This window comes from Salvelinus namaycush, chromosome 2 (genome assembly GCF_016432855.1).
Source record: "Salvelinus namaycush isolate Seneca chromosome 2, SaNama_1.0, whole genome shotgun sequence".
NCBI lineage: Eukaryota > Metazoa > Chordata > Actinopteri > Salmoniformes > Salmonidae > Salvelinus > Salvelinus namaycush.
Genome location: NC_052308.1, coordinates 53,147,194 through 53,169,971, shown reverse-complemented (window position 1 = coordinate 53,169,971; position 22,778 = coordinate 53,147,194). Strand labels below are relative to the sequence as shown.

The window sequence follows — 22,778 nt, the reverse complement described above, 5'->3', positions numbered from 1 at the left end:
CAAATTCCCTAGACTAACAGTGTGTCGAGTCAGTAACAGGGAGGGAGAGACAGATGAGTGTGGAGTGCTAACCCTTCCCCCACCCCCCCCTCGTCCCGCTGTCTGTCTGCGTGCTTAGAGCTGTCTGGCTCAGCAGTGACCGCGAATGCCCCGGCTGGACACTGAGCAAGGGAGGGGAAAAATAGATTGGGGGGGGGGGGGGGGGGTGCAGGGTTGTCTTCCTTCTTTGACAGGGGACTCCCTTGACCCCCCTCACCTTCCCCATTTGGGGGCGAGTGAGTATCTCCACAGGCTGTATTGTCTAGAGAGAGAGAGAGAGCGGCTGGGGTGCTGTTGCTCTCGAGCTCGAACACACACATACACACACAAACAAAATCAGCAACCCTTTTTGCACTAACCTTTTTGACTCATCACATATGCTGCTGCTACTGTTTATCTGTCACTTTATTCCTAGTCATGTACATATCTACCTCAATTACCTGGTACCCTGTATATATAGCCAAGTTATTGTTACTCGTGTATTTATTATTACTTCTCTATTATTTCTCTCTGCATTGTTGGGAAGGGCCTGTAAGTCAACACGTGTCTACATTAGAACTGCTGTAGCCTAATGGTTTGCTTGTTCACCAGGAATGGTCTAACAGTTACTAATCCAGACCTTTTTTGAAGGGAATAAACCACACACAAAGGGACCGTTTTCTGGACACATATTATCGTAAAAGAGCGACAAACTGATTCACTTTCATGGAGGACTGGCTTGAATTCTGAGGATGACCACAAAATGTATTTTGTTCATGAGCCAAATCTATTGGTTTCTACCCAAAGCTACAAAGAAAATGTTGTGATCTACACTGAACAAAAATATAAACGCAATATGTAAAGTGTTGGTCCCATTTTTAATGAGCTGAAATAGAAAGTCCCAGAAATGTTCCATACGCACAAACAGCTCTCAAATGTTATTTACATTCCTGTTAGTGAGCATTTCGCCTTTGCCAAGATAATCCATCCACCTGACAAGTGTGACATACCAAGAAGCTGATTAAACAGCATGATCATTACACAGGTGCACCTTGTGCTGGGGACAATAAAAGGCCACTCATTTGTGTTGTTTTGTCACATAACACAATGACACAGATCTCAAGTTTTGAGTGAGCCCTCCCCTGAACATCCTCCATGTCAGCTGGCATGTGTGTGCGCACACAGGCCTAGTTTTGGGGAATGATAATTCATTTATTTAACCCTTGTTCTACCAGGTAAGTTGACTGAGAACACATTCTCATTTACAGCAACGACCTGGAGAATAGTTACAGGGGAGAGGAGGGGGGATGAATGAGCCAATTGTAAACTGGGGATGACTAGGTAAACATGATGGTATGAGGGCCAGATTGGGGATTTAGCCAGGACACCAGGATTAATACCCCTACTCTTACGATAAGTGCCATGGGATCTTTAGTGACCACAGAGAGTCAGGACACCTGTCTCCAGTCCACCTGCTGTCCCCAGTCCACCTGCTGCTGCTCCAGTTTCAACTGTTCAGCTTGCGGCTATGGAACCCTGACCCGTTCACCGGACGTGCTACCTTGTCCCGTACCTGCTGTTTTCGACTCTATATTGCACCTGCTGTCTCAAACTCTGAATGATCGGCTATGAAAAGCCAACTGACATTTACTCCTGAGGTGCTGACCTGTTGCACCCTCTACAACTACTGTGATGATTATTATTTGACCCTGCTGGTCATCTATGAACGTTTGAACATCTTGGCCATGTACTGTTATAATCTCCACCCGGCACAGCCAGAAGAGGACTGGCCATCCCTCAGAGCCTGGTTCCTCTCGGTTTCTTCCTAGGTTCCTGCCTTTCTAGGGAGTTTTTCTAGGGAGCCACCGTGCTTCTACATCTGCATTGCTTGCTGTTTGGGGTTTTAGGCTGGGTTTCTGTATAGCACTTTGTGACATCGGCTGATGTAAAAAGGGCTTTATAAATACATTTGATTGCTTGATTAACGTCCCATCCGAAAGACGGCACCCAACACAGGGCAATGTCCCCAATCATTGCCCTGGGCCATTGGGAAAGGGTACCTCATCCTGGCCCTCCAACACCACTTCCAGCAGCATCTGGTCTCCAATCCAGGGACCAACCCTGCTTAGCTTCAGAAGCAAGCCAGCAGTGGAATGCAGGGTGGTGTGCTGCTGGCATTATGAGCAACTCTTGAACGGTTAACAGTGTGTGTATCTGTTTGTGTGCATGTGTTTAAATTTAGCCCTGGCTTTAGTTATTGCTGCTGTTTCCCTTTTTCCGGACCACTGCAAAGTCTCCTCATTGCGCAGTTTTTTTCCACAATCTGTTCCTAGGGATTTATTCTGGAAGCTTTGTTGGAAAAGCTTTGGTAAACTTCTTCTCTGTTCGGTCTGGCAGCAACCGCTCAGAGGCCATTTTCTCCTCAACCCCGACTATCCCTTTTTGAACGTTTCCATTTGCTTTCCTTAAGATAAGCCATTTCAGGAGCATGAAGGCTTGCTTTTCTCAGAACAACATTCCTCTCCTCTCTTGCAATGCTTTGTCTATTAAAAATACCCAGAGAAGCTAGATAGAAGATGGACTACTTGAATAAAGTGCATTCATGTCTATAATTAAAAAGGCTGTTAATAGCAATACAAAAAAATACTTCTCACAAGACACAATGTTGGTGGTGGACAATGTAGCGGCTTTCATTTGTTTCTATGATAGCCTATGATATAGGTTAGGCCTAGTATATGATGTAGGCCTACCTTATGATATATGGTACTCAATAACACCATGATCCTGGTAGTGGTGTGAATGTTTAACCGTTAAAACAATTAAAGAAATAGGGATCCTTAACATGAATTAAAATCACCCATATTATTTTCCATGTAATAGTTGAACTAGACGATAGGCTAGAAACAGGGGTGCCAGGAGAAGTGGGTATACTCAAATTTTTCAAACGGCCCACTTGGTGAAGGAAAGATGCCCTGTGTGGAAAGCCGGGAAACCCATGGGGCGGCGCACAATTGGCCCAGCGTCGTCCGGGTTAGGGGAGGGCTTGGCCGGCAGGGATGTCCTTGTCCCATCGCGCTCTAGCGACTCCTGTGACGGGCCGGGCGCATGCACGCTGTCACGGTCGCCAGGTGTACAGTGTTTCCTCCGACACATTGGTGTGGCTGGCTTCCGGGTTAAGCGGGCATTGTGTCAAGAAGCAGTGCGGCTTTGTTGGGTTATGTTTCGGAGGACGCATGGCTCTCGACCTTCGCCTTTCCCGAGTCCGTACGGGAGTTGCAGCGTTGAGACAAGACTGTAACTACCAATTGGATACCACGAAATTGGGGCGAAAAAGGAGTAAAAATAAAAAACTATCACAGGTTTCAGTTTTTTTTAATACGCATCAGAGGGGATTAAGAAGTGAGTAGATGCAATGCCCACAGAGTATACCTGCGTATATAGCCTCCATTACACGACTAGCTATAAAGGCCTGGGAAAAGTTCTGTAATTTAAAAGGTACCCTCAGCGATATAAAGTAGATGCAGAAAGTATACAGCGTAGTTTGTCAATTTCCGCAACAACTAAGAGTGTTGAAGCGCAAGGCTCAACTTCTCTACTGTTTTGGTACCTGGCTACCATGCTGTCAACAGTGTGAAGCGAACCTGTGCACATGAGCAGATACAGGGTGTGACCGTGTGATAGCGTTGCATCTCGCTCATCTCAATATCCTAGCCTATTCATTGATGATAGGCACTGCTTTACTGAAGTTACAAGACATTGAAAGAAGAAACAAGAAATTGTGAGACAGCTTTTGATTGCAAATAGATACGCCGAGTGCACGCTTCTGACTCTGTCTGCCTGGTGCCGACCTACTGTGCCCCCCCCCCCCTCTCTTGCTGTCCCTCACTAACAATGAAAGATGCAAGTTTGATTGTGTTTTCGGAAGGACAGTCTGCTCCGTTCCAATAATACTGAATCTTAGGAGTCGATTCCGCTCTTGACACTCAGAAATGGGAGTCAGCACCGGGAGTCGAGGAATCAATTATTTTGTAGTATACTCTCTACCACTATGTCATCGTTGTTAAGTTCGGAAAAAGAGGCCTGTATGGCAATACAATAGAGAGTGATGTGCCCAGCTACGCAGTCCTGCCTGCCTGGCACACACTGGCCCCACTACGTCGCCCTGCTGCTAGCCCTGCCATCTGTGTGGAGCCTCATCCCTGTGTGTGCATGCTGGTGTGTCCGTGCCCCCGAGCACCATGTCAAGGAATAAGGCTGTGCGCCAGCTGACAGGGCCGTTCCAGACAGTGGGTTTGCATAGTCGCTGGCACAGGCCACTGGCCATATATTAACCCCGATGCTTTAGTAGAGAGACCCTAGCAACAACACTGTTTGTTTGTGGGAGCCGGGGTTAGGGTTGGGGTGTGTTTTGGTTTTATGAGCGGGAATTTACCTTAAGTCAATATTGAGAAATGAGGCCAAGGAACGAGGACTTCTCATAACATACATTCGAATTATCCTTCGGTTTGTGTATTTTAGGCCGTGAATAAATGTGGCATGTGTATATACAGTACCAGTCAAAAGTTTGGACACACCTACTCATTCAAGGGTTTTTCTTTATTTTGACTATTTTCTACATTGTAGAATAATAGTGACGATTTTCAAAACTATGAAATAACACATATGGAGTCATGTAGTTTGAAATTTGTTTTATATTTGAGATTCTTCAAAGTAGCCACCCTTTGCCTTGATGACAGCTTTGCACGCTCTTGGCATTCTCTCAACCAGCTTCATGAGGTAGTCACCCGGAATGCATTTCAATCAACAGGTGTGGCTTGTTCAAAGTTAATTTGTGGAATTGTAGAAAATAGTAAAAATAAAGAAAAATCCTTGAATGAGTAGATATGTCCAAACTTTTGACTTAAATGTATAAACATTTATGAATGTGCTTTGCCGTAGTAATTCTGGTAATTCTGTCTAGTCTTTCTCTCCCTCTTTCTGTCTCGCTCCATCATTATTCTCTTCATCTCTGACCCATCTGTCTTTCTCTGGATTGTGCCACCACTCCCCCTCTCCTCTCCCTTTGGAAAACATTTTTTTTTGCACCCCATTGTTCGGAGCAGTAGGGGACAATCATTTGTTGTGTGTGTGTCGAGTAATGTGTGTGAGAAAGTGGGGACAAGGCTGCAGACCTTTGCGGGCCGCAGTGTGTGTCGTTCTGCTCAGTGAGCACACAGGTTGGGGCTCTCGCCGAAGTTGAGGTATTAGGGGTAACACGATGCAGCCGGTCTCAGGGGGTCCCCACCACCACCATAACTGCGTACAAACTCAATGTAGCGGTGAGTTGTGCATTAATCGTTACTATCTTGGATTTTAATCATTGGGTAAAATCTGTAGGAGTTCGTTTTTTCTCTTCATGCATTAGTTTGTTTTTTTCCCAAGTCAAAAGTCCAATGCGATGAGTTATTGAGCTTGTTTTCTAGACTATCTTGAATTTGAGTTTCTTTGCCAATTGTGTTGTTGTCTGTGTATAACTAGCGTGATAAAAGCCTGTGTTGTATGAGGATGGCAAAGTCTCCTTTAATGCTGCTGCAGGTCAGACATGGTTGTGTAATAGTCACTGGTAAGACTTATGGAATGTTGGAACAAACTATTATCAAGTCTCTCTAGCCTGCGAGAGCATTTCAGTATCTGGGTTATGAGCACACTGCATAGCTTGGTCTCTTTGTTGTTTTGACTAGAATAGGTTAGGGGCAAATCCATGACAACAGAATTGCACTGAGACTCAGCTTTTTCACTTTAATGTATACAAAATAAAAAACATTGTTGTCAAAGTTTAACAAACTATGCAACTCTATGCACAATAACTACTTTGAAGAAATGACACGGTACATTTCACAAAAACACATTTACTGGAAGAACAGTGCAGATGCAAAGTTTGGTAACAGAATTACAGTAAAATCTCCCTCCGTTTATGCGACCATGTTTTCCAAAAACTCTTAAATACTGTTAAACATCTTCTCAAAATGAAGATTCAAAGATGTCTGTAGAAAGGAGGTATGAGCTGAACATAACAGTATGCCAGTGGAAGGAAGGAAGGAAGGAAGGAAGGAAGGAAGGAAGGAAGGAAGGAAGGAAGGAAGGAAGGAAGGAAGGAAGGACAGTAGCAGGTGACCCAACTCTGATTTCCCATTGTAGCCAATTCAATTGCAGTAATTCTGTTAGATTTGTTGGTAATTCTGTTACGGATTTGGTAACAGAGTTATGAGTTTTAATCACTTAAATAATGTTTTACTGATTCCTTGTTACTTCTGTGAACTTTTGTTATCCTTTCTCCTCATGGGGATAGACATTAGAAAATATCTTTAACATACAGTGCCTTCAGAAAGTATTCACACCCCTTGACTTTTTCCACATTTTGTTGTGTTATAGCCTGAATTTAAAATGGGTTTAAATTGAGATGTCACTGGCCTACACGCAATACCCCATGTCAGTGGAATTATGTTTTTTATTTAAAAAAAATGATACTTAAGAACAAGAAACATAGAAATAACACACACAGAACAGATCTACTGCTTCTGAGACTTGCTTTGAATGAGAATGACAGATCTATAACTCACCTTTCTACGTGAATTTGGTCGGGTTGCCAAAAAAGTTACATATTGCAGCTTTAACAAGTCACATAATAAGTTGCATGGACTCACTCTGTGTGCAATAATAGTGTTTAACATTATTTTTGAATGACTACCTCAACAACAACAAAACGCATTGAATATGTGGTGAAGTGATTAATTACACTTTGGATGATGTATCAATACACCCAGTCACTACAAAGATGCAGGCGTCCTTCCTATCTCAGATGCCAGAGAGGAAGGAAACCGCTCAGGGATTTCACTATGAGGCCAATGGTGACTTTAAAACAGTTAGATTAATGACTGTGATAGGAGAAAGCTGAGGATTGATCACCAACATTGTAGTTATCCACAATACTAACCTAAATGACAAAGTGAAAAGGAGGCCTGTACAGAATAAAAAGTATTCCAAAACAAGCATCCTGTTTGCAATAAGGCACTAAAGTAAAACTGCAAATAATGTGGCAATGAAATTAACTTCATGTCCTGAATACAAAAGCGTTATGTTTGGGGCAAAATTAACACATCACTGAGTACCACTCTTCATATTTTTAAGCATGGTGGTGGCTGCATCATGTTATGGGTATGCTTGCCATCGGCAAGGACAAGGGAGTTTTTGTGGGATTAAAAGAAACAGAATAGAGCTAAGCACAGGCACAATCCTAGAGGAAACCTGGTTCAGTCTGCTTTCAACAGACACTGGGAGACAAATTCGCCTTTCAGCAGGACAATAACCTAAAACACAAGGCCAAATATACACTGGAGATGCTCTTACCCAAGACAACGTTGAATGTTCCTGAGTGGCCTAATTACAGTTTTTACTTAAATCAGCTTGAAAATCTATGGTAAGACTTGAAAATGGTGGTCCAGCAATGAACAACCAACTTTGATAGAGCTTGAAGAATTTTCTGAATAATAATGTGCAAATATTGTACAATCCGGATGTGAAAAGTTGTTCTAGATTTACCCAGAAAGACTCACAGCTGTAATCATTGCCAAAGGTGATTCTAACGTTTTGACTCAGGAGTGTGAATACTTATGTTAAAGAGATATTTCTGTTTTTCATTTTTATTAATTTTTTACCTTGTAATTATGGGGTATTGTGTGTAGATGGGTGATGGAGAAAAAAATCTATTTAATCCATGTTGAATTCAAGCTGTAACACAACACAATGTGGAATAAGTCGAGGGTTATGAATACTTTCTGAAGGCACTGTATGTGGGTTTTTGGTAACATAATTACAAGGTACAAGGCAATGTTGCTTAATCTTACAGAAGGCAAATAATTTCTCAAACTAAATATAAGTGGTGATATTAGCTGGCAGGGGTCTTTACTTCAACATTATTGTGTTTTGATGAATTGTAATACCTATTTTCTGGTAGGTGTTTTCTAAGAAGCTTTTTCAATCTGTTTGAACAAAAATCAAAGCCATTAGTTATTACCTAATTTTTAAGACGGATAATGGTTGAAATTTGTATATCTGCCTTCATTTCCCCAAAATATAGACTCAGCTTTATTTTGTCACATAATTTGATATGCTCCTATGAATTTCATATGTTGGTGCTTTTACATGGAAACGACCTTAGGCTGTTTCACAGAGGAAGCTACTATGTTAGCTTATGCTTTGCTTATCTGCTCAGTTAGACTGTCTGTGTTTGGTTTGAGTTGTTGCTTGGGGCAAAAGTCCCTGCTGGATTTTTTTATGTGGGGCTGTCCGTGAACTTTCTCTCTCTCTCTCTCTGACTGTTGAAGTGTGAGAAGAACACAAAGTATGTCTGAGTTAGAAAGTGTGTGTGTGTGTGCGTGCGTGCGGAGTCCTGCATTTGTATGTCTCTGTCTGCTTCTGGGTCTGTTTGTGTGTTCCGTCTGCCAGGGTCACGTGGGGGGAGGGGAAGGTCAGGCTGTCCTGCCCTGTCTCCAAACAAAGATTGCCCTGTCTACCTCGACACTGTTGTGAACTCTTCTGGGAAAAGAGCTCCCGTCGTCTCGGAATCAATAGAGCCTCTGAGCTGACCAATAACTCTACTCATTTTACTACACGCGCACACGTGGTGCGCTATGATGATAATATTCAAACATGTCATAAGACTGGAAGCAGCCAGTCATTATGACAGTATAAGTTGTCATATCACTGACATCATACCTGTCATAATACTTGATGTCTTGCATATCATCGATGATGTGGTACTTAAAATAGTTCCTGCTTGGCTTTTCTATTGAGTAGGATATCATATGTGCCTACTTTAAGAGTTGTTACGAATACTAAGGGTATGTTTCAAAATAATTCTCACAATATTGGTCCCAAATATATAGCTTGGCAATATGGACAAAAAGTTATATAGAGATAAATGTAACTATTTTACTCTAACGATAAATACATCAAAATAGAAAATATTAGCAGCAGGATTTATTTTTAAGTAAGACAACTGAGATGGTATGCAATGTTATAAAAAGTAAGCTATTTCATGTAACATATCCCGGGAAATGCATCATTGATATTTTGATGTGCAACCTGTCAAAATAGGATCCAGAATGATCAAATTATTTTTGGGCTCTTCAGAGATTAATTTGCAGACATCCTTGTGCATGGGCCTATTGGCATAGGCTATATTAGCCTATTCACCACCTGAGAAAGTGGGAACTCAAAACACTTAGTAGATTGCTAACTCTAAGATCTTGTTGCTAGATAGCCATGTACGCTAATTGATTAATCTATCAGTAAATGTAATGTCCTACAAAACATTCTAGTGCTAGGCCTATGCTACTTGATGTGGGCCTATTCAGTGCAAATGGCATGTTCCACTCGGCTCTGCGGGCCCATCAAAATCATACTACGTAGCCTACTCCGGTTGGAAAGTGGTGCCATGAACTCAATATTGAGAGGTGAGAAATAAATGATATACTTAGACAGCTGTGACTCTCCTCTATGTAACAAGAAAATGATATTTTTCTTGCTATTGCATTTTGAGCGGTCATATGCTTGTGTTTATCAGAATGCAGCCCACAGAATGCAGCCCACAGTGAAACAGGGCCAGGCAGATACTTTCATAGCAGCAATCAACATAATGCATAGGCTATTACTGTTGACCAAAAATAATGGTTTTAGAACAAAAAATTGTCTGGAACATTGTTTAGCAAAATCACAAAATATTACTGACCTAAGCCAAATGCTTCGGTAGGAGGAGGGCAATGTCGGTGTCGATCATTTTTGCTTTATCATCCCAGCTCTACCCAAACATACTTACTAGGAACCAAGCAAGGAAGTACTACATTAGTAAATGAAAAATAACTAAATTGAATTATATAGCAGTCCCCTTTTGGCCAAAGGTAAGTATAGAGGACCTTATAAGTATAAGGTCCTCAATACAAACCTTTGGGACTTAACCTCTCTGGGATCCCACATGGCCAACATCCAGTGGCAATGCAGTGTACCAAATTCAAATAAATTACTCTAAAAATTAAACGTTCATGAAATCACACATGCAATACACGAAATTAAAGCTACACTTGTTGTGAATCCAGCCAACGTGTCACATTTCAAAAAAGCTTTACGACGAAAGCACACCAAACGATTGTGTTAAGTCAGTACATAGTCACAGAAAAACACAGCCATTTTTCCAGCCAAAGACTGGAGTCACAAAAAGCAGAAATGGAGATAAAATGAATCACTAACCTTTGATCTTCATCAATGACACTCATAGGACTTCTTGTTACACAATACATTTATGTTTTGTTCGATAAAGTTCATATTTATATCCACAAATCTCAGTTTACATTGGCACGTTACGTTCAGTAATGTTTTGCTTCCAAAACATCCGGTGATTTTGCAGAGAGCCAAATCAATTTACAGAAATACTCATCATAAATGTTGATGAAAATACAAGTGTTATGCATGGAACTTTAGATAAACTTCTCCTTAATGCAACCGCTGTGTCAGATTTCAAAAAAGCTCTACCGAAAAAGCACACCATGCAATAATCTGAGTACAGCGCTCAGAGCCCAAACAAGCCATACAGATGTCCGCCATGTTGTGGAGTCAACAAAGTCAGAAATAGCATTATAAATATTCACTTACCTTTGATGATCTTCATCAGAATGCGCACTCAGGAATCCCAGTTCCACAATAAATGTTTGATTTGTTCGATAAAGTCCATTTATGTCCAAATACCTCCATTTGGTTCGCGCTTTTAGTACACATTCCAAACTCACAACGCGCTTGCAGGTCCAGGCGAAAGTTCAGACAAAGTCATCTTACAGTTTGTAAAAACATGTCAAACTAAGTATAGAATCAATCTTTAGGATGTTTTTATCATAAATCTTCAATAATGTTCCAACCGGAGAATTCCTTTGTCTGTAGAATTGCAATGGAAATCAGCTAACTCTCAAGTGAACGCGCGTGACCAGCTCATGCCACTCTGGCAGACCTCTGACTCATTCAGCTCCCATTCCCCCCTCCTTCACAGTAGAAGCATCAAACAAGGTTCTAAAGACTGTTGACATCTAGTGGAAGCTGTAGGAAGTGCAATATGACCCCATTTCCACTGTATCTTGGATAGGCAAAGAGTTGAAAAACTACAAACCTCAGATTTCCCACTTCCTGGTTGGATTTTTTTCTCAGGTTTTTGCCTGCCATGAGTTCTGTTATACACAGACATCATTCAAACAGTTTTAGAAACTTCAGAGTGTTTTCTATCCAAATCTACTATTATATGCAAATTCTAGCTTTTAGGACTGAGTAGCAGGCAGTTTACCCTGGGCACCTTTTTATCCAAGCTACTCAATACTGCCCCCCTGTCCCAAAGAAGTTAAGAGGACTACTATATAATTACATTTTGTTACTTTGTATTTACTAAGTAAGTATGGAGTACGTACTTGTTTGGTACCTAGTAAGTACGTTTGAGACCAAATAGTTACCATGTGTTTACTTTTTGTTAATAGGTATTTATCTAGTTATTGTCTAGTAATTACCGGGCTGTAAAATGAAGGGTCAACAAACATGCAGTGCATTCGGAAAGCATTCAGACCCCTTGACTTTTTCCACATTTTGTTACGTTACAGCCTTGTTCCAAAATGGATACAAATAAATAAAAACATTAATCAATCTACACATAACACCCCATAATGACTAAGGGAATACAGGTTTTAATACATTTTTGCAAATGTATTAAGATAAAAAACAAAAATACCTTATTTACATAAGTATTCAGACCTATTGCTATGAGACTCGAAATTGAGCTCAGGTGCATCCTGTTTCCATTTATAATCGTTGAGATGTTTCTACAACTTGGAGTACACCTGTGGTATATTCAATTGATTGGACATGATTTTCAAAGGCACACATCTCTGGTCTGATGAAACCAAGATTGAACTCTTTGTCCTGAATGCCAAGCATCACGTCTGGAGGAAACTTGGCCCCATCCCTACAGTGAAGCATGGTGGTGGCAGCATCATGCTGTGGGGATGTTTTTCAGCAACAGGGATTGGGAGACTAGTCAGGATTGAGGGAAAGATGAAGGGAGCAAAGTACAGAGAGATCCTTGATGAAAACCTTCTCCGGAGCGCTCAGGACCTCCGATTGGGGCAAAGGTTCACCTTCCAACAGGACAACGACCCTAAGCACACAGCCTAGACAATGCAGGAGTGGCTTCGGGACAAGTCTCAATGTCCTTTAGTGGCTCAGCCAGAACCCGGATTTGAACCCAATCTAACATCTCTGGAGAGACCTGTAAATAGCTGTGCAGCGATGCTTCCCATCCAACCTGACAAAGCTTGAGAGGATCTGCAGAGAAGAATTGGGAAAAACTCCCCAAATACAGGTATGCCAAGCTTGTGGTGTCATACCCAAGAAGACTCGAGACTGTAGTCCCTGCAAAAGGTGCTTCAACAAAGTACTGAGTAACGGGTCTGAATACTTATGTAAATGTGATATTTCAGTTTTACATTTTTTACAAATTTGCAAACATTTCTACAAACCAGTTTTTGCTTTGTCATTATGGGGTATTGTGTGTAGATTGATGAGAATAAAAGAAAACATTTAATCAATTTTAGAATAAGGCTGTAACGTAACAATGTGGAAAAGTCAAGGGGTCTGAATACTTTCCGAATGCACTGTAGACCTATGCAAGTTGCTTTTCGTAACATCGGACTAAGTTGTTTTCAATTACCATGGTCCCAAAATGTCCCAAACACCCTTTCCCAATAAACTGTGCAATGTACATATCCTCCTATCTGTCCTCTTGAGTTCTTCTTTCTATGAATGAAGGGAGTTTCACGCACATCCAATATAATAACCGGAGCTAGACTAAAAGAGGGTCCAATACATAGTATCTTCTCACTTCTGCTGCTCCCAAACATGATATGTTGATGAAGCTTAGGTGGTATAATCATCAAGTATTCCACTCTTCCACTAGCTCTAACCTCTCCCTTCTCTCTCCAGCCCAGTTGGAGTTTGTGCAGATCCTGGTGATCGTGGTGGTGATGATGGTGATGGTGGTGGTGATCACCTGCCTGCTCAACCACTACCGCCTGTCAGCACGCTCCTTCATCTCCAGGCACAGCCAGGCTCGCAGGCGCCACCTACCACTGGCCTCAGTAAGTACTCTACACTGACCAGGACGTAGACTTTACTTTACAGCCTCCACACAGACCAGGGCGTGGAGTCTACTTTACAGCCTCCACACAGACAAGGGTGTAGACTATTTACAGCCCCTATAAATACTTCATAATTACATCTCACTGACCAAGGAATATACTTTACTTGACAGCCGCCACACAGACCAGTATGCAGCCTTGACCAGTGCTTCCCAAACTGTGGGTTGGGACCCACTTGTGGGTCAAGGCAGGGAAAGAGATAAAGGTCGTGGGATACACATTTTGGTGCATTGCACATTTTCCGGATGGACATAACACTTTCAGTGTTAACTTAAAGCTGCAATATGTAACTTTTTGGGCGACCTGGCCAAATTCACATAGAAATGTGTATTATAGATCTGTCATTCTCATTGAAAGTCAGTCTAAGAAGCTGTAGATCTGTTCTGTGTGCGCTACTTCTATTCTTTCGGTTTTCTACACCAGCTTCAAACAGCTGAAAATACAATATTTTTGGTTGTGGAAAATATATTTCACAGCGGTTTAGATGGTACAATGATTCTCTACACTATACTTACATGTTTTGTCACATAAACTAAAAGTAGGCGAACTATTACATTTTTTGCAACCAGGAAATAGCAGTACTATTTCTGCATAGTGCATATTTAAATGACTATACCAGATATAAAATATGCAGAAAAGATGATATACATTTGAAGTCGGAAGTTTACATACACTTAGGTTGGAGTCATTAAAACTAGTTTTTCAACTCCTCCACAATTTCTTGTAAACCAACTATAGTTTTGGCAAGTCGATTAGAACATCTACTTTGTGCATGAGACAAGTAATTTTTCCAACAATTGTTTACAGACAGATTATTTCACTTATAATTCACTGTATCACAATTTCAGTGGGTCAGAAGTTTACATACACTAACTTAACTGTGCCTTTTAAACAGCTTGGAAAATTCCAGAAAATTATGTCATGCTTTAGAAGCTTCTGATAGGCTAATTGACATAATTTGAGTCAATTGGAGGTGTACCTGTGGATGTATTTCAAGGCCTACCTTCAAAATCAGTGCCTCTTTGCTTGACATCATGAGAAAATCTAAATAAATCAGCCAAGACTTCAGAAAAAATTTGTAGACCTCCACAAGTCTGGTTCATCCTTGGGAGCAATTTCCAAACGCCTGAAGGTACCACGTTCATCTGTACAAACAATAGTACGCAAGTATAAACACCATTGGACCACACAGCCGTCATACTGCTCAGGAAGGAGATGCTTTCTGTCTCCTAGAGATGAACGTACTTTGGTGCGAAAAGTGCAAATCAATCCCAGAACAACAGCAAAGGATCTTGTGAAGATGCTGAAGGAAACGGGTACAAAACTATCTATATCCACAGTAAAACGAGTCTTATATCGACATAACCTGAAAGGCCACTCAGCAAGGAAGAAGCCACTGCTCAAAAACCGCCATAAAAAAGCCAGACTACGGTTTGCAACTGCACATGGGGACAAAGATTGTACTTTTTGGAGAAATGTCCTCTGGTCTGATGAAACAAAAATAGAACTGTTTGGCCGTAATTACCATCATTATGTTTGTAAGAAAAAGGGGGCGGCTTGCAAGCCGAAGAACACCATTTCAACCATGAAGCACGGGGGTGGCAGCATCATGTTGTGGGGGGTGCTTTGCTGCAGGAGGGACTGGTGCACTTCACAAAATAGATGGCATCGTGAGGGAAGAAAATTATGTGGATATATTGAAGCAACATCTCAAGACATCAGTCAGAAAGTTAAAGCTTGGTTGCAAATGGGTCTTCCAAATGGACAATGACCCCAACCATACTTCCAAAGTTGTGGCAAAATGGCTTAAGGACAACAGTCACAGTATTGGAGTGGCCATCACAAAGCCCTGACCTCAATCCTATAGAACATTTGTGGGCAGAACTGAAAAAGCGTGTGCGAGCAAGGATGCCTACAAACCTGACTCAGTCACACAAGCTCTGTCAGGAGGAATTATTGTGGGAAGCTTGTGGAAGGCTACCCGATACGTTTGACCCAAGTTAAACAATTTAAAGGCAATACTACCAAATACTAATTGAGTGTATGTAAACTTCTGACCCACTGGGAATGTGATGAAAGAAATAAAAGCTGAAATCATTCTCTCTGCTATTATTCTGACATTTCACATTCTTACAATAAAGTGGTGATCCTAACTGACCTAAAACAGGGAATTTTTACCAGAGTTAAATGTCAGGAATTGTGAAAAACTGAGTTTAAATGTATTTGGCTAAGGTGTATGTAAACTTCCGACTTCGAGTATACCAAACATTAGGAACACCTTAATATTGAGTTGTACCCCCCCCTTCCACAGGGATGCTGGTCCATGTTGACTCTAGGGCTGACCCAATTTTGTTAACTGGTCGATTGTTTGGTAGATAGGCTGTTGGTCGACCAATATTATTTTATTTTTTGTCGAGCAGTGGCAAATATACAGTCTAAAAAAATATATATGACGCACAGGACACCCATCTTATTCATACCTTTCTGAGTGGACTAATCCATTGTAGAGGCCGCTGGCATGACCCACCAGTATCACCGGTAGTGAATTTACACTAAATTACCATAATTTCTAATCTACAATGTTTGTTTGGTTACTGTTAATTCTTTTAATGCATTCAATATATTATTATTATTACAGTCTTACAGTTGTCATTGTAGGAGTGGACACGTTTGCAGAGCGCAGAACCTAGGCTAAACTTGTGAGAAAAAAGTTTTTGTTTTATTTCATTCCATTTGTGAGTTGTCATTTCATTAATTGTCTTCTGTTTGGAGCGCTCCTGTCAATCTTGAGTAAGGACATGCGCCTGATTACGCATAGAAGTATTTTCATTTGTATTTATTTAAGGATCCCCATTACAGCTACTATTCCTGGGGTCAAACAACATTTAAGGCAGTTATGTATAATTTAAAATTGATAACACATTTCACAACACATTGTGTTCCCTCAGGCCAAAACTGTACTACCACATATCTAAAATACAAATTACATGTGTACGTGTGTGTAGAGTGCGTGTCTTATTATGTGTGTGTGTGTGTGTGTGTCTTTTCACAGTCCCCGCTGTTCCATAAGGTGTATTTATATCTGCCAGCAGCAGCGGGAGGAGGAGGGTTGGGTCGGGAATCGTTTTTTTTTTCTCTTCTGATTAGGCTATATTGATCTCTGGCTCCCTCTAGTAATTTGTGTGTCTTAATTTTTTCAGACAAGCTCAGTAGCCTACATAGTTTTTCCTGATTTAAAAAAATATTAAAACATACAATCTACTTGCAGTGAAGCCGATCATCTTCTACATCAGTCAATCAATTAACATACTCCCATCCAGAGCGACCCACAGAAACAACCAGGATCAGCGCCCTGCTCAAGGGAAGTCGACAGATCTTCCACTAGGTCAAAAACGGGGACCCGAACCAGCGATCTATCAGCCTCTGGCCCAAGCTCCCAACCGCCAGGCCACCAGCCCTCTTAGATCCACCCACAGTTCCCTAAGAGTTGCCCCTCAACCATCCGGCACTATTTACCTGTGTATGTGTGTGTGTCCGTGTGTGCATTTGAATGAGAGCGTGTATATGCATGTGTACAAACATCTGCGCCGCATCAGCCTCAGGCAAACAGGCATTAGCTTTAACAACACTGCCCCTCACACGGGACCCAAACCGGCTGCGCGCGTGCGCCATCGTGCATACATTTATTTTGTCCCCCTACACCAAACGCGATCACGACACGCAGGTTAAAATATCAAAACAAACTCTGAACCAATGACATTAATTTGGGGACAGGTCGAAAAGCATTAAACATATATGGCAATTTAGCTATTTAGCTTGCACTTGCTAGCTAATTTGTCCAATTTAGCTAGCTTGCTGTTGCTAGCTAATTTGTCCTGGGATTGGCATCTACACTTTCCTAGTTTTACAACGACAACCGGCAAAACATTTAGTCTTTCAATTACCCATGTGGGTATAACCAATGAGGGGATGGCACGTGGGTACCTGCTTCTATAAACCAATGAGGATATGGGAGAGGCAGGACTTGCAGCGCGATCTTCATCAGAAATAGAAAGGAGTTCTATTTTAGCCCTTGGCAACGCAGACGCTCGCGAGCAGTGTGGGTGCAGTAATTGAATAACATGGATTTCTATATATATTTTGCGGCTGACACGTCGCGTGCGAGAGTGGTCTGGTCAGCATGTCAATGTCATTCAAACATACTTAAAAAAAAAAAAACGTTATATTTTTACTTTATTTTTTGAATTTTCTCTTTGACCGTCATTCTATCCCCCGCCCAGAAACTCCACTCTCACTTGTCTCCAATTCCACATCCCAACCCGCAGCTTCCTTCAGCCCATCCCACCAATCTCTGCTGGCCACCCTCTTCTGATTTCTACGCACCATATATCTTTCAACTATGCTGTAATGTTTAACATACAATTTGAATCTATCTAATCGAACAGAATCCACAGATTACGAGTTGGAAGATAAATATTTTTACTAAGGGTATTAGTATATTAGTAATTGACTGACCAGGTCTCTCCAGATCTCCCTACAATACTATTTCTAGGGTCAATTTTAGATCAATGTTATGCATTTTCAGCCATTCCTGAACCTGAGACCAGAAACAGGCTACCTCAGGCTACAATGGTCTATTGATTCTGTATCCTCACAACAAAATCTGCGGAGCTGTGATGATTGCATGCCCCGAATATTCAACATTTTGTTGGTGGCAAGAATTCTGTACAATAATTTTAGCTGAAAAGCACAATGTCTTGAATCTTGTCATTTTTTAAATATATTTTTTTAACCTCTATTTCAACAGGGAGTCACATTGAGATTAAACATCTCTTACAAGAGAGCCCTGTACACATTACAATAAAAACAGAATATTAAAACATACACATGTGTAAAAAAAAAAAACTTAAAAAAAAACGATATAATTCAGCACACAATTAACAAAAATAAACATTTAATAAAAGCAATCACATTCAACTACATAGAGGTTCTCAATCAATAATTTAAACTGCCTGAGTGGCACCAGTACATCTAGCTGCAGTGAACTCTGCATATTGTTCCACAAATTAGGTGCAAAAAACGAAATGAGGATTTTCCTAAGTCTGTGGAGACTGAAGGGATCTCTAGTGTTATCCATTCCTGTGAACGGGTTTGGTTACTTATTATTCTTATTCTACTTAATGAAGTTACATATGGAGGGAGGTTCTGTAAGATTGCTTTGTAAATACATTTATGAGAAGTCAGCTCTCTTCTTACAGACAGTGAGGCCCATCCCACATTTTTATACAGCCTACAATGATGAGTCCTAAAATTGTCCCTGTGATAAAACATATTGCAGAATGGTAGACTGCGTCCCAGGGTTTTAAAACCGAGGTTGCCGTATGCATGTTAACAATTTCACCAAAATCCAATACAGGGAGAAGCGTTGCTTTAACAATATTTCTCCTATTTTTAATACTAAGGCCTGATTTATTTCGATATAAAAAAACAATCTTGGATCGTAGCTTCTTAGTCAGATTTTTTTATATGCGTTAGGAAGGATAACTTGTCATCAATCCAGACACCTAGGTACTTATATTGAGAAACAAGCTCAATTTGGGCTCCATTTTTATAGCGCAAATATGCAGGTTCTCAGGGTCAACATTTCGTGACCTAGAGAACAGCATGAGCTTGGTTTTACTTGTATTTAACACTAATTTAAGGTCTGTAAGTGATTTCTGAATTGAATCAAAGTCATGCTGAAGTTCACAAATGGCCTGCTGCACTGAGATGGCACAAAACTGTGTTATCTGCATAGAGATGAATGCTACAATAATTAACAGTTTTTCCTATGTCATTAATATACAAAGTGAACAATAATGGACCCAAAATTGAACCCTGACGAAAACCTTTTTGAATCTCAAGAAATTCTGATTTAACCCCATCTATCAAGATGGCCTGAGTTCTGTCGCTAGGATAATTCTGAAACCATAAACGGGCTCTATATCCCAGGCCTACTCTTGATCATTTCTTCAGCAAAACAGAATGATCAACAGTGTCGAACGCCTTTGACAGGTCAATAAACAAGGCAGCACAGCTCTTTTCAGCATCCAAGGCATTGACAAGATCATTAGCAACTAGCGTGGTTGTACTATGCCCAGGCCTAAACCCTGATTGGTTTATATTAAGAATACAATTATTATATAAAAAGGATGAAGTTGTACATTAACCAAGGATTCAATAATTTTTGCTAAACAAGGTAGTCTTGAAATGGGGCGATAGTTGTCAAGATCATTTGTATTAGAGGTCGACCGATTAATCGGAATGGCAGATTTAATTAGGGCCGATTTCAAGTTTTCATAACAATCGGAAATCGGTATTTTTGGACACCGATTTGGCCGATTTAAAAATATATATATATTTTTGAACACCTTTATTTAACTAGGCAAGTCAGTTAAGAACACATTCTTATTTTCAATGACGGCCTAGGAACGGTGGGTTAACTGCCTTGTTCAGGGGCAGAATGACAGATTTATATCTTGTCAGCTCGGGGATTCAATCTTGCAACCTTACGGTTAACTAGTCCAACGCTCTAACCACCTGCATCTTATTGCACTCCACGAGGAGCCTGCCTGTTACGCAAATGCAGTAAGAAGCCAAGGTAAGTTGCTAGCTAGTATTAAACTTATCTTGTAAAAAACAACCAATCAATCATAATCACTAGTTAACTACACATGGTTGATGATATTACTAGTTTATCTAGCGTGTCCTGCGTTACATATAATCGATGCGGTGCGCATTTGCGAAAAAGGACTGTCGTTGTTCCAACGTGTACCTAACCATAAACATCAATGCCTTTCTTAAAATCTATACACAGAAGTATATATTTTTAAACCTGCATATTTAGCTAAAAGAAATCCAGGTTAGCAGGCAATATTAACCAGATTAAATTGTTTCACTTCTCTTGCGTTCATTGCACGCAGAGTCGGGGTAAATGCAACAGTTTGGGCCGCCTGGCTCATCGCGAACTAATTTGCCAGAATCTTACGTAATTATGACATAACATTGAAGGTTGTGCAATGTAACAGGAATATTTTGACTTATGGATACCACCCGTTAGATAAAATACGGAACGGTTCCGTATTTCACTGAAAGAATAAATGTTTTCTTTTCGAGATGATAGTTTCAGGATTCGACCATATTAATGACCTAAGGCTCGTATTTCTGTGTGTTATTATGTTATAATTAAGTCTATGATTTGATAGAGCAGTCTGACTGAGCGGTGGTAGGCACCAGCAGGCTCATAAGCATTCATTCAAACAGCAATTTTGTGCGTTTTGCCAGCAGCTCTTCAAGCCTATCAACTCCCGAGATTAGGCTGGTGTAACCGATGTGAAATGGCTAGCTAGTTAGCGGGGTGCGCGCTAATAGCGTTTCAAACGTCACTAGCTCTGAGACTTGGAGTAGTTGTTCCCCTTGCTCTGCATGGGGAACAATACTAAATACTAAAGTGCCTATACTAAAGTGCCTATAGAACATCCAATAGTCAAAGGTATATGAAATACAAATCGTATAGAGAGAAATAGTCCTATAATTCCTATAATAACTACAACCTAAAACTTCTTACCTGGGAATATTGAAGACTCATGTTAAAAGGAACCACCAGCTTTCATATGTTCTCATGTTCTGAGCAAGGAACTTAAACGTTAGCTTTCTTACATGGCACATATTGCACTTTTACTTTCTTCTCCAACACTCTGTTTTTGCATTATTTAAACCAAATTGAACGTGTTTCATAATTTATTTGAGGCTAAATTGATTTTATTGATGTATTAAGTTAAAATAAGTGTTCATTCAGTATTGTTGTAATTGTCATTACCTTTTTTTGGTCCTCCAATAATCGGTATCGGCGTTGAAAAATCATAATCGATCGACCTCTAATTTGTATCCCCACCCTTATGGAGTGGCAGAACATATGCGGATTTCCAAGCTTTTGGAATACTTCCTGATAACAATGTTAAATTGAAAATGTGGGCTACTGAGCCAGCAATTAGGAGTGCTGCACACTTAAGCAGACCAGGATCCAAATGATTAGCCCCTGTGGATTTTTTTTGTATAATGTTAACAAAGAAAACTCCTGACTAGCATTTTCAGTATCATTCAATAGATTTTCACCATCTACATCCAAACTACTCTTTTCAAGAGCTGGCTTTGAAATACATTCAAATATAAAGCCTGCAGAGATTAAATGGCGATTTAAATGCATTAATGATATCAATTTTGTCAGTAATAGGGCCAGAATCTAAAATAATTTATTGGAGGAGAGAAGAGGGGATACAACCCTTCAGTCCTTTAACAGCTTTCCAAAATTTAGCTGGGTTCCCTGTACATTCAGATAGTGTATTAACATAATAATCTGATTTTGCTTTTTTAACTAGTTTCACACACAGATTTCTCAACTGCCTAAAAGACTGCCAGTCTGGGTCTGGGAGTCTGTGAATCTGGGAGTCTGTGAATTATTTTTTAAGGGAGCATGTTAATCTACAATACAATTGAAAACATTTGAGAAGTGGTTTTAAGAGCCAACTCTGGGTCAGGTATAGATGCAATACAATCAAAGTCTTCAAAATAAAGGTCAAACAAGGTTTGGATCGAGGCATCCGTATATCCCTGACATATGCAATAGGACAGTAGTCACTAATATCCAAAGCAAATACCCCACTCCCAGCATATTTCTCTGGAGTATTTGTAAATATGAGGTCAATCAAAGTTGACTTTGTAGGGTCCTTTAAGTTTGAACGAGTGGGCTTTGTAATCAGCTGGGTCAAATTTTGATTAGTACAAAAATCATTTAGACAATCAGCATCCTGCGTTCCCCATGCAAGATTAAAATCTCCAGCAATCAACACATCTGGTGTAATAGAAATGGCAATTAAATCAGTGAGTTTGTTTAGGACACACTTCTTGGCGGAAGGTGGATGATAGATTCCTATAACTGTTATTCTTGATTTGGAACACAACTGCAGATTTAAAGCCAACAATTCAAATTGTTTAGGACTGGAAAGTAGCCTTTAACAGAGACACACAAAGAAGATTATTTGTGTAAATAGCAACACCACCACCTTTGCCTTTCCTATCAACCCTAAACACATTGTAACCATCCATAGCAACATCATATATCAACTCATACACCCTGTACCATGGAATCGGTACATCAAAAATCTCTTCCCAACTATTTAGCAATCCTTATGGCACAGCTGTCAACATCCTGGTCCTCAAATGAAACTGGTATTCCTATTTATGCTTTTTTTATTCCTCCGCCCGTTTTGGTCCTTTATATTGGGCAGACAGACCAGTTCAAATCAAATTCTATTTGTCACATGAGCCGAATACAACAGGTATTACCATGAGATGCTAACTTGCAAGCCCTTAACCAACAATGCAGTTCAAGAAATAGAGTTTAAAAAATCTAATCAATTCAAAAGTAACACAAATGTACAAAACAATAACGACGCTATA

The 22,778-nt window shown here is 40.4% G+C and overlaps 1 protein-coding gene across 1 annotated transcript in view; it reads left to right on the top strand.

Annotated features, from left to right (window-relative positions):
- The window catches only part of pmepa1 (prostate transmembrane protein, androgen induced 1), a 90,200-nt gene that overhangs the window by 53,072 nt on the left and 14,350 nt on the right, over positions 1-22,778 (top strand). Inside the window, exon 2 of the mRNA XM_039015118.1 lies at positions 13,066-13,220. Within this exon, the coding sequence (XP_038871046.1) occupies positions 13,066-13,220 (155 nt within the window). The remainder of the gene's footprint in view (positions 1-13,065; positions 13,221-22,778) is intronic.